The sequence below is a fragment of the Phyllostomus discolor genome, chromosome 4 (assembly GCF_004126475.2).
Source record: "Phyllostomus discolor isolate MPI-MPIP mPhyDis1 chromosome 4, mPhyDis1.pri.v3, whole genome shotgun sequence".
Lineage (NCBI taxonomy): Eukaryota > Metazoa > Chordata > Mammalia > Chiroptera > Phyllostomidae > Phyllostomus > Phyllostomus discolor.
The window spans coordinates 28,768,232-28,781,262 of record NC_040906.2 but is presented as its reverse complement, the minus strand read 5'-3'; the positions used below and the strand labels follow the sequence as shown (position 1 = coordinate 28,781,262).

Genomic DNA, 13,031 nt, shown 5'->3' with positions numbered 1-13,031 from the left:
ATACACTGCTGAAGAGAATGTACGTGGTACTGTGGTAATGATGGCTACTTATAAGAGCCCATGAAAGAAAATTTTCTAACATTTCAACACAAACAGTTGTGCTTCACATGCAAAACTGATTTATCTTAAGAATACATGGAAATCACATACTTAATTGTACTTCTCTGCAATTAGCTACTTTAACATTCAGAGATAAAATTTGTATCTCAATAACATATAGAAACTTATGGCAATATTTTATGTACTAATTTTACTTTTGCCTTCATGTTCATTCTTACTTATTTTATAGTGCTAAATGTAGTTTTATATATTGCCCTAATAATTTTATAAATTACCTTTATTTAATAGGGTGTCACATAAATAAAAGGTTCAGATATAAATAAAATAAACTGCTGTGAAAACATGCAGTAAAAATGCAAAGAAGGATCATTTTAAGATATGAAATTTAGGTTAAGATATAAAATCAACTCAGAAATCCAGTCAAAAGCAAATAAAGCTGTATTTTTATACTGTACAAAAGAAAATTTACATTCTTAATGTAACTAGATACAACTAGGGAAAAATTACACATCTCTCAAGAAACACAATATTTAACATCTTAGATATGTTTCTGCATTGCAGACTGATATTGAATTTTATACATCTTTATTTACAATACCTTAAAATATTTTTTCATCTCTGGAAGATATTTACAGGTCAACAGTGACTACATTTCACATTTCAACAATCAACAGTGTTAACCAGTTCAGTAAGACAGTTAAGATAATGGCTTACATGCACCAATAAATATGATCTTAAATGTGCGGGTTTTTTTCTTCAGCTCTGAAAAAAAAAGGGCTTTCACTAGCCCTAGGTTGAAAGGATATCAGTCAATAGAAATCATATTTTCTTCATGCCTATCATATTTAAATTTTCACCAGCACTATTCTCTGAGTACTTGGGAAATTATACCAAATAGGTTGATGCTGTTTTTTTTTTTCCTTTAAAGAGAGCTGATCCGTACGTTCCATATCCTTTTATGAAGCAAACATATGAAAGTGGGTTATCTCCTTTTTACTTGTCCATTTGCACAGAGATCAAACTACATAATACTCAGGCAGTAAAACTTCAGAAATTGTAGCATAAGAGCCAATTATTATGGGGAGAATCATTGCACCATAAATACTGTTTTACTTAACCACTTTAAATAATGTAAAGCCAGCATAATTTTTAGAACAAGAAAAAAAGATTTACTGTAAAGTAGTTGATGTACTTATTACAAATATTTTAAACAAAAGGGGCATTCAGCATTATCTCCCAACTCAGTTTGGATGATAAACCCCACAAAACTACATTAGTAATTGTTAGAAAGCCACTCTTCTCTTTCTAAGATAGCTGACTGATACATCATTATTTTTTAACTACCATCTGATATGGAAAAAATAATACATAGAACCTGTTTGGAACATCAGTTAATATATAATTACACTTCATATTTTCCAAAGACATCATTATTTAATAGTTTAAGTAAATCTTTTAGTTCTTATTGGTTTATATATTAAAAAGGAGTATTTCAGTTTTTCATAATCCAATCATATTTTTCTGCAAAGTAAAAACACACCCAGAGTGATCATATACATATTATGTAAACATACCATTCTAGCCCATATCATACTTACTAGAAATAATTGCCACTGCCCACTTGAAAAGGGGCATCTCTATAATTTCCCCCTCAATTTTACTTTTAAAAAGTCACAATATCATTCAATATACTAATTTTAGGAACTTGCTCACTTTTTTCTTCAATACTGATGGAACAGAATCCTTAATTTGAGTTAAGGAGACATGAAAATGTGCCACAGCAGTAATATTTTGACTTAATCTTTCACTGGTACTTTTGCTGGGAGTGTAAATGTTGACATTTTACTAACATAACAAGAACCTCAAATGGAATCTTGTAGGTACTATATATCTATGTTCCAGATCAAAGAATATTTTAATATCTATTTCCCTCGGGGCTAGAAAGCCATCCTTCAGGTTAAATTCATCTTATTCCTTAACAGTTAGGTACTTTAAAATTATATTTGGTTGAAACATTTTCTTTGGTAAATGTTGAAATCAATGAAGATGTAAAGAATTTCCTCCGATATAATTAACACTAAGCTGTTGACACAAATATAGCAAACCAGATTGATATCAATTCTGTAGTTGGGGATAGACTGTCCAATTAAGTTAATTTCTCTTTGAAAATTAAAAAAAATCTGTATTTTACCTACTTCCAGATACATAATTATTTTAAAAAGACTCATTTATACTTTAAGATACACCTAATTATATTTTTTGGGTAAAGTCTATATTAAACATAATAATATAATAGCAAACATTTGAATGTGTCTTAGTTTGTAAACATTTTCTCAAAATCCAGAAGCAAAACACAGAACCTGCATTTCTGCACTATGCTGCCAGGTATTTCACTCACATCATTCCTAGCTTCTTGCTAACTTTTATCCTGAATTGTCTGTCTTGCATAAATTTCTCCTGTGACCAACGGTTAAGACTACAAAAATACTGAAGGGATAGAAGTCACCAAAATTTTGTGATTTTATGGTCAAATTTAGAAGAAATGTGCCTACATGGGCGGGAGATGTTTAGGTGATGATGACTCCCCTGATTCTCATGGCTTGGGACCACCACACAAATTTCTGGCGCTGTCAAAAACCCAGTACGGTGTACGTACACATTGGATGATTCTATGAATAGTATTTTCTATGCATGTTCAGTGCCAGTATGATATACCCATTAGGTACATAACATAGGTAATACCTAAAATTTATGTCTTTCATTAATCAACATAAACACCTTGGCAACGGAAAATCGTACCAATCTAGTAACACATTATGATTTTATTTGCACTGTTAACAATTTTATACTGCATTCCATCTTCTTATAATCTGGCAAATATGCTAATATTTAGAATTTCAGTTATCAATAAGATCTAGTTGTTTTTAGACAACTTGTTTCTAAAAAGCACTTTAGAAAAAATTAAAAGTATTACAAATAAGGGTCTCAACCGACAATAATCATTCAACTTGAGAGATAAAAAACATCATGTTCAGACTGTTTAACATAGCCATAGTATAGAAAAGTTGCTCTAAAATTCTTATAGATTTTCCAACCACTGGCATGACCTATTAAATATTTTTAAACTGAAAGACAAACATGTAACTGAAATGCTGATTTTAAAAAAACATAAAACAAAATTTACTTTGTAATCCAATGTCAGAAATGGAGGGATCCTCCTTGCCAGTGTTTGTATAAATAGTGTGCTATCCCGAGACACATACTAATTTTTTTTATTTACAAATGAACATGCAGAGCATTAAATGAGACAACTGATTGTCAAACAACTAAAGTACTCAAAAATGGACCCATGACAAACCTCACCAAGTGAGGTAGGAAAAACACCCTACTTCATTAAAATATTCACAAATATAGTGCAAACAAACCAATCTGAAAAGTTATTTTCAGTATTCCAGTGTCTAATAAATAATTATAATTAATTTAAAGCTACTGAGTGAAATTTAAGAATATAGGTTGAAAATATTGAGCTTATATAGCTGAAACTACCACATTTAAGATATTTTATATGGTATATACACTCTGAATAACATGATGGTCACCATTCCATTACACATCATGAGCTTTGCACTACAAACCTTTTTTAACCACGTAAGGACATGTTGCTTTCATCTATCTGCTCTAAGCACAATCTTTTGACATTAGAAACTAATGGAATCAAGTTTCACCTTTACTTTGCAATACTCCATTGTGCAATACAATTAACTTGCTATCTAGGTGACTATGAAAGCTGGCTGATTCAAAAATTACTTTAAAATAGCTAGAAACACTGATTGAAGCCATTTCATTGGGTTTATTTTTGCACTTAAATAAATCCCCAGCAATATAATCAACTATAAAATGGCAGCATACACTGTTATGTGGCAGAAAATAGTAAGGCATAAATTAGAATAAGAAAAATGTATCTATCCTTACATCTATGGTATAGATACCTACATTTCTAACACTTCCCCATCTATGTTTAGTACTCTACATTTTTCTGGATTTAATACTTTCCTGAATGTGCTATATTCACCAACTACTAGTCCAATATTCACCAATACTAGTCCAAAACTGTACAGAACTGCAGGAGGAGGAGAACTGCAGAACATGACACATTTACCATAGTACGAGTAAAGGGAGGCAGTAGGGTGCTAATATGCATTTGACAGCAGACAGGAGTTTTATTCTGGCTCTGCTTCTTAGTTATGTGACCTTGATTATGTCACAATCTTTTTGAGCCTCAGTTTCCTGAGGATGGATATGGGGGTGGGAGGAGTGGGTGTTAAAGAGACTATTGAGATTATCTCTAGGGTCTCGGCTAGCACAAAAATTCTGACTCTATAATAAATAGGCACAGAAGAGTAATTAGGAGAATAGGGGTCAGGATATCAAATTACAACCACCCCTCCAGCTTCTAAAGTATTTTTTATTTAAAAACCTTACTTCTAAGTTAGCTACTCACTTTAGATTCTAGTTTGCTTTTAGTAACGTGATTTTAGATTAATATCATAGAGAAGAGTTCCCAAAACCTTCAGATATCTCTTGATCCGACCTGGTACAGATGGTATCAAACTATTTTATTATAGAAAACAAGTATTTTCTCCCTAAATAGCTTTTCCATAGAAGAAAAAAAAAAAAGACTTAAAAAAGGAAGTATAAGACAAAAGGATGTTAAATGATAAAATATGAATATTGCTGGCATATATTTTAACAAGTATTATATATTTGAAAACTATTTTTTATTAAATCCAATAAATAATGCAAATGAATATCAAAACTCTTACAAAATTTGACTTATGGTTTGTTTAAGCCAACTCATTCCCTTTAAATAACAGGAAGTCTGTTGTAAAATCCTGAATGTAAAGTTTCAACTAAATTAAGTGTTTCTTCATTGGGGCCAAATCATCTCTCTTAAGAGAATGAAACATAAATGTTAAAGGCCATGCAACATTAATGAGTTATGTATACGTAGAAAATATATACATATACACACAGATAAGTGAAATCTTCTAAGTTGAAAGTTTTCAAACCAACTTTGCAGGTAAAGATTTCTAACAAACCAAAGGGAGATCTTATAATATTTATTACAGCTTTTCCTGTAATTTGATATTATTAGGTTTTTTTGTGTATGTGCTTTAATTAAAACTTACTAGATACAAACATTTCTTCAGCCTCCTAAATCAATTGGGCATTTCTGCCATAAAAGTGACTGACCTACAGCCATGGCTAAGATCTCACTCCCTGGTAAGTAAAATGCTCTTTTCCTTTCATACTTAAGCTTTGCTTTCCTTACTATATTACAGATCTTTACACTTTACAGATCTTTATTTTGGCTACTTTTAAATTCATTTATCTGACATCTCTTAGTTAAATTAGAAGTAAGGGATACCTAAAATATGTCTTTGTGATATATACATATACACACCATACACACACACACACACAAACAAATCAGTAAAGCTCTCTCAACTTTTAGCTTTATGCTGGACTTTGGCAATTTCGTAGACACTAGTTCAGGTTCTAGTTTTCCATTTTAATATGAGCTGAAAAAATGTTACAGACCACCAAATTCAAACAAGCATTTCACTGTCTTTATAAAGATTCTAAATCCCTTAAAAAACAAGCAAAACAAACAAACAAAAAACCTTACAATTGAAAAAAGGGAGATTTATAGGTATGGAAAAAATGAAGCATTTTTAAATTTTATTTATCAAAATCTATTGTAATTTTAATTGGTAGAGATGAAATTTTAAACTTTGTTAATTAGGAGAATACTTGCTTTCTATAAATTCAGTATATTTTTCTTTCACAATAATAAAATAAAAATGTCTAAATGTACAAAGCACTAATAATTCTGATGTATTTTGTGGAAGGATAACACATAGCAGTTCAAGTCACAATATACTGATTTTCAAAAACCAATATATTCTTTTCTATTTCAATCAAGTATTAGAACCTGAGACCCAGAAAAGGTCATAATGAAATCTTAACCAACCAAATCAGAATTTTTTAACCAATAATGCATTTTTGTAGCACAGTTACCAAATGCTACTTTACATACATTCAACATTTACCTTACTGGCATGATTTCAAAGTTTTATAAAAATGAGAAACTTTGTCAGATATATGATTAGAAGGTACACAAATTGCATTACATTAAACACAAAGGCAGTGTGGTCCTTGTAGGAGAAATCAAGTCAGTACCCCCTGGTAGAAATGTTCTATAAAAATGTATCACATTGAAGCGTCAGTGTTTTCAGCCAATTATCTGTCCCTGATGTATTTCCTTGGAGTATATAATATGTCAGGACTTCAGGTTTCTTAATCCAAAATATCTGACTGAACTTAGGTACATCTAGAAAGCAGCTGAAAGGGTTTCTCCAATAGTCTGACATCACAGAAAGTAGGTTGAGAAATCCCTCTCTTTACCTGAAGACGTACTTGTTCTACTTCAGTCATCAACTCACAAAGGAAAAGAAAGAAAACCAATCAAAACTTCCCCTCACATACACAATCCCACACAAGCTAAACAAAAACCATCCCTCCCTCCACAAAACCCCAGCACCAAAGTGTCAGTCATTCCTGGAAAATAGAACATGCCCCTTGGATTCTCTGATTTGTTAGTTGTTCAAACGTCAAGGACAAAAATGACCTTATGTCCTTGTAGGGGAGAGGGAAGACAAGTTAATGACTATAGAGCCATTGAGAAAGTGCATTATCAATTACACAATCAATTTAGAGCCCTGCCCTCCAAAGGAGGTGGACACAACTTGATTTAAATGCCTCAGTAACTAAACTTTTGTGTCCTCGAGATAAAGGAGATGGGAAAAAAAGAGCCACTCTCATTTTAATGAAAAAGTGCAGCAGTCTATCACCTTTCCCCATGCTTCTCAAGAAAATGATTGCACAGACACAGAGAAGTCCAAAGTCATAGCAGAATCTCTGAGGCACTCCTGGTTAAGAGAGAAAAAAATATGACCCAGTAATCATAGTTTATAGAAGATTATGAGAACAAACCCGTTTTTCTTTTTTTAAGAAAGCTAAAGAATCATTTCATAGGGATCATATACACCATTTCCTCTAACATATCCTCAGTCTCACAGTGTTGAAATGGGACCGATCAGCCTACAATGGATTGCACATCACCCAAGGAGAAAGGAAGGCATGGGAAATGCAGACATTTTATACTGCTTCACAAACACATTTACAAGGAATAGGTGAAGAGAAGATAGAGGAAGGAGGGGAAAGAAAACCTTATTGCTGTTTCCATACAAAATACAGTATGAACATACCTAAACTAAATCAAATCTGACTACAATGACCAATATTTTCACAATGTAGGATGAAGTTTCTTCTTGCACAATGAAATGTTCAGTTTAAAAGGTAAGCAGAACGATAAGAGAGGATGTCAAAACTACACCTGGGATATTAGCTGCATATTGAAACTTGGGGATCGAGACTGCTTGGTTAAGGGAGCCCCTGGGCTGAGGAGCTCTTTACCTTCTCCAGCTTGACCTAGCCGGTCTTCCTGTAGACTGATAGTCGAGTATCGATTAGCATTGTTAGCTGCTAAATTAGTAACTCCCTCAGTGCCAACCCCAATGCTGGTACTTGCTTGACTGACATTTACATAGTCAAATGATTTACTTGAGGAAGCACTGGCTGTCCGGATTAAACTTAAACTATTGGTTTTTGGCACCACCTGGCCAGCAGGCAGGCTCAGGTGTTTCTTCATCGGTGTCAGCTCAATTGAATCTACACTAAGATCAGTAGGTTGCTGTACATACTGTCTGCGGACTACTGAATCTCGAGGGCTCTCATTGGATTTGATGGCAGAGGCTGTTTCTTTATCCTTGACTGAACGCCCAGTTGCTACTTTCTTTAAGCTTCCCCTCTGAGAAGAGGAGGATGGTTTGGTCCCAATTGGCTGACTGCTAAGGGAAGCCCCTGATGAAAATCCTTCATCTGCATCATTCAGGTTTACCGGCTCCTCTCCTCCATTTACACCTTCAGCACCTAAAAAACAAATCAGAAAGACTCAGCAATACCTAAATTAAATAAGCAGTAGCTGTGAATAACAACTCAACTGACTATCTCTTGGGTAATGTTTGCTATAGGTTGGCAATGGCTTTGCTATCAACACTTCCCCTAAATAATTTAAGGGAAGAAACCTTAATCTACACAGAATTCTAATGTTATTTGTTCTGTTTATTTAGCTTTAATTAGTCCAGCTTTTATAAAACTATCCACAAATGAACTTAATATACTATCAGTATTTAGGAATACAAAACAATTTTAGGTAAAACACAACATTTTGTCATCATAAATATTTATAATATATCCATATCAATTTGAAGTGACCATATCTATTTAAAAAAAAAACAAGAATTTTTCCTCCTATCTTCCTTAACCCACAATAAAATAGACATCTAATTTCAGTCACCCAGAATAATGCCAAAAACATTTATCCCTAAAATGCCAAATCCTTTTTAACTACAATAAAAATTAATATTTCCTCAACAGCTAACTGCTTCTAATTGGCTTTAAAACCTTTAACATGGAGCTAGTAAATTTTCTAATCCAAAAGTAAAAAATCTTCACATTATTTCAAGCTACTTTCTAATTGTATTTTGTCTTATGGGCATATCTACTCATTGGTTTCCATATGTTCTTGACCAATTAATGTGAAGAAAATATTTGGTTATCAGAGGGCAAGCTAGGGAACCAGCAGGAATATTTAAGAAGGATTTTTACTTTCTATATTATGTATTTCTATAATATTTAAAATTTTTAGTTTGAGATGTATAATTTTCATAATCACAAAATACTATAATGTCCAATTATGTTTCATGCAGAAACTGAAGTTAACAAAAGAGTCCTTTTCTTGGGATTTTCTTAAGAAAGGGAGAAGCACATATTATACATTCAGTCTGGGGTTTCCAGGAAGCTCAATTCTCTCACTGAAAGTATGAACAACATTCTCTTAGAAAATAGTACATTTGCTTCTTTCAAAATCTGATAGCAGTTTGCTACAACATTAAGTATGTTAACCAGACTGTGAGAAGTTTACTCTGAATCTACATACAGATAGCACCATTATAGTTAAAACATTAGGAAAGAAATCTAAATAAATATTACCTTGAGATAGGGTTACCTAATTAAACTATACATGAAATATTTAAATACAATTTTTATTTAACATAGTACCTGAAAAATTAAAAATATTTTCTTAATTATATTTCCTCATAGGGATTACTTATTTCCTTCCTTCAAAAGAAAAATGAAATAAGCTATCCTTAAAGCAAAAGGCATGTTGTTATTTTTATCCAGCAGTTTAATAATCTTTAATCATCATGCAAAGCCATATAAAATGCGGCTGACACCACTTCTCTCAACCCCTTGTTCAAAACAACAGTATATAATGTATCTCAAAAACTTTAAATTATATTCATATGATATCATCTCAGCCACTTACTTACAATTAATATAAAAACTCTCAAGTGCCCAAGAAAAGATAGTTACTGGTTCACAATTAATATCAATAATATAAAACCAGGAGTGAAGAGAAATGTATTATTGCGTACACACAGACTTAGGAAAGGAGACTGAGAGACTTAGTGCTAGCTTCTGAATTTTGCCACATGCAGATCTGATGCATAAGCAACATGGCCATAGAAGAGATGATAATAACATAAAAGCCACCATGCAAGAGAATCTACAGATATTTTATACACCAAAAATGCTGTTTCAGTATAGCAGAACACTGACTATACTTTAATCACAGGCGTCCTCAATTTAATAATTTTAAATCCAGCTTTAAAAGTCACAAATAAAATGTTACTTGACAATCAAGATAAAGGCAGGTGATAGGCACATATTCCCTTCAATTTCAACATACAGTAAATACACTTTTAATTGTAAAGCTATTTAAAACAACATACTGAAAAACAGATTTTCTTTTCTTAAAGGTCAATTTCAATGTTTATCCAAAAAGTCCAGCAAACTTCAGAATTACTAAAACTTTACATGGGTTTTAGTAATTTCCTTCCTTCTGTTTAAAGAAAAACTTTACAAAACAAAAGGTAATTGTGCCTCATAACTTTTTTCCTTTCTAATTTTCTTCCTGAGTGATAACAATACTATTGATGGTCCAAAGGAGAGACAACCAAAAAGGATTTTTAATGAACTTTTCCATTTATGTCTACCTCTCCTTTTAAATGTAGTATCTACTAATACTGATTTAAAACTGCAATTAATCTAGATAAAGGCAAAATAATTTTTGAGAAATTTCAAACACAATGAAGGAACTCATTCTTCTTTCCTTGTGGCTATGCTCCACCTTCACAAACTGAAATTTTCTACTAGTGATAGGATATATATAAATAGAATATTTTAATATTTAAAAGGAACTATCTTTTTGGTTCCTTTTTCAAAGTATATGACTTTTGATGAACTGTAAGAAATGTTTCAACCTTATCCCACACTTTGTAGAATATCATCAAGTGTTAATATGGCATAGCTATATTTAGCACAAATACTCCAACAATCTAAAAATGGTAGGACATACACATTAAGTGGCTCATTTAGTCATCTAGAATGTTGAGAAACACCTAAAACCTATACAGGGTCCAGCAGAAGTAACACTTGCTTGAGCGTGGTTGGTAGGATAACAATATGGGTGTAATAATTTATAGTTTTAATTTGAACATTTCACCTAAAATGTCATATGGTGTGTTTGAGTGTGATATTGTTATGTTATAGAATTACATGCTTATGGTTTTGTAATAGAAAAGGGGTGTTACTTGTGCCAGACCCTATATAATTTTATTAACCAATATCACACCAATAAATTCAATTTTAAAAAAAGGAAAAAAAAGAATGTTAAGAAATAGGATGTTGTTCAATTTACATCAACTCTGAGTTCAACATCTATTCATACACTTATTTTTATGCCTTTATACAAGTTAAAACTGACTCCCAGAGATAACAAAGAGATACAGAAAAAATGAAAAGGGAAGGCTGCACTTTTCACAGGATCTCTGTAAAACAGCACCAACTCTTTGGGTCCCTAGATCATGCACATGCAACACCGGTAAAGGACGTAAGGTCAATATGGGCGAATGGGCAAGGGAACAAAGGGTTGATTTACAATAGATTCTTACTGAGCATGCTCAAAATTTTAATGCACCAAAGAGCAAGAAACTTCCTTAAGATGGAAGTAACTGCTTCATGTGTGTTTGGTCTTGAAGTAAAAATTTGTATCCTATTTTAAAACTACTTGCTATATTTGATAAATTAGTGTAAAGGTTCCACAATAGCAATATATTAAGTAGTGAAAAAATGCTTAAGCTACAGTTCCCTCTTTTACAAAGCCAACTCCTACGGCATCACATGTAAAGCAGCAAATCAATACTTTCCTATAAGGCAGAAGTGTTCTTTTACAGATAGTGGTGGTGGTGGTGGCGGCGGTGGTGGTGGTGGTGGGAGGAGATGGGACAGTGGGGAGTTTGGAAAAGGAGAGATGACTCTCATTTTGAGATTCCTACATTGTAGAAACAAGAATCTATTGGATACCTGACCGCTAAATAACACATTTCAATTCTGTTTGGGAGCTATGTAAGATAATCATTACTTACAGTAAATGTTAAATGTAGTGTGCACCAGGCTAGTACATTTATAGAGGAAAGATGTAAGTAGTTCACTAGTTAGACCCAGGCAATTTGACCTGCAGATTATAAAAAGCCAATCAACATTAGTTCACTTTTTAAAGAGATAAGAAATTCTTGTTAATTGACAACCTTGGGATTAGAGATAAATTGCCGGCTCCACTTTAGTCCAATTTCTCAAAGATAATGTATTAATGTGTTGAAATTCTTCGTACATATTTTTAAAGAATAAGTTGCTGTATGGATTAAATCAACTTATATTGACTAGTAAGGCTCATGTTCATTGGGTGCATTTTTCCTTCCCTAATGTTAGAATAAACATGCTCAGTAATGAGAAAATTCCAAGCATTTGCAGACCTTTCGGAGACAGGCCTCTGCTTTGTTAGTAGCCATGCCAAGCTATTTTTTTATTACACAGGGATGCAGACTCCAGGCCAGCACAAATGGTAACTGAAGATTGTACTTGACCTGGCACTAGGCATATGGGGATTTGTGCTTTGCAAGGAGGAGCTAATATACTCTGGGGTAGTAGAAACACACACTAGAATGGAAAGATGTTCTGCTTGGAGTTAGAGAGCCAGGATCCTTCTCCAGCAACTGCCTCACTGACTTCTGCTTCCTCATCTCTGTCCTACCCTCTGTTGTGGCTGCTGCTGAGTTGGGCTCCGGTGAGCCATGCTCAGGGGTCCTGCGCACCAGCACCTCCCCCTCTTGCACACGTTTGATCCCTAGGTCAGTGGAGCCGTGTTGGATCGGGGAGCCAGGAATACTCGAGTCAGCCTCGTTTGAGAAGTCAAAGCCATCTGGGATTCAACATATAAAATTTTAGTGCTTTTATGCTCCTCTCTTCTTTTCTGAGCATTTTGACCCAGGCAGATAAGAGAATGTATATATGGATATGATATAAACACAAATGCTACTTATATAGTTACATGTGTGTGCACAGCATACACACACATAAGGCACATGTGAGGATGAACAATGTGAGGTTTGCAAATGAATAGGATAGAAAAATAGGGATCATTAAAATGGTAATTAATATCTCTTAGGAAAGACAGGTTAACTATCCAAGTACCGTATGACTACGTAATACTGCTGGATTCAGCACTTCTAAAACAGGAAAAGCAAAGAGAAGAATCTAAAAAACAATAGTAACTTTTTGTATGATTTCATGAATAGCCTGCATTATACCATGAGTTTGGCTAGTTACACAGTGTTCTCCCACAATGCTCACACATGCACCTTTTTTTCCCCATTATAGTAAGA

The 13,031-nt window shown here is 33.3% G+C and overlaps 1 protein-coding gene across 9 annotated transcripts in view; it reads right to left on the bottom strand.

The window, feature by feature from the left end:
- Window positions 1-480: 480 nt before the first annotated feature.
- FAM126B (family with sequence similarity 126 member B) overlaps window positions 481-13,031 on the bottom strand; it is a 63,340-nt gene continuing 50,789 nt past the window's right edge. For 8 of the 9 annotated variants that reach the window (XM_036023089.1, XM_036023094.1, XM_036023087.1 and 5 more), the window contains 2 exons: window positions 12,401-12,568; window positions 481-8,115 (listed from right to left, as the gene is read on the bottom strand). In XM_036023089.1, the coding sequence (XP_035878982.1) occupies window positions 7,514-8,115; window positions 12,401-12,568 (770 nt within the window). In that variant the 3' untranslated portion in view covers window positions 481-7,513. The remainder of the gene's footprint in view (window positions 8,116-12,400; window positions 12,569-13,031) is intronic. The other variant, XM_028511059.2, reaches the window with a different exon arrangement.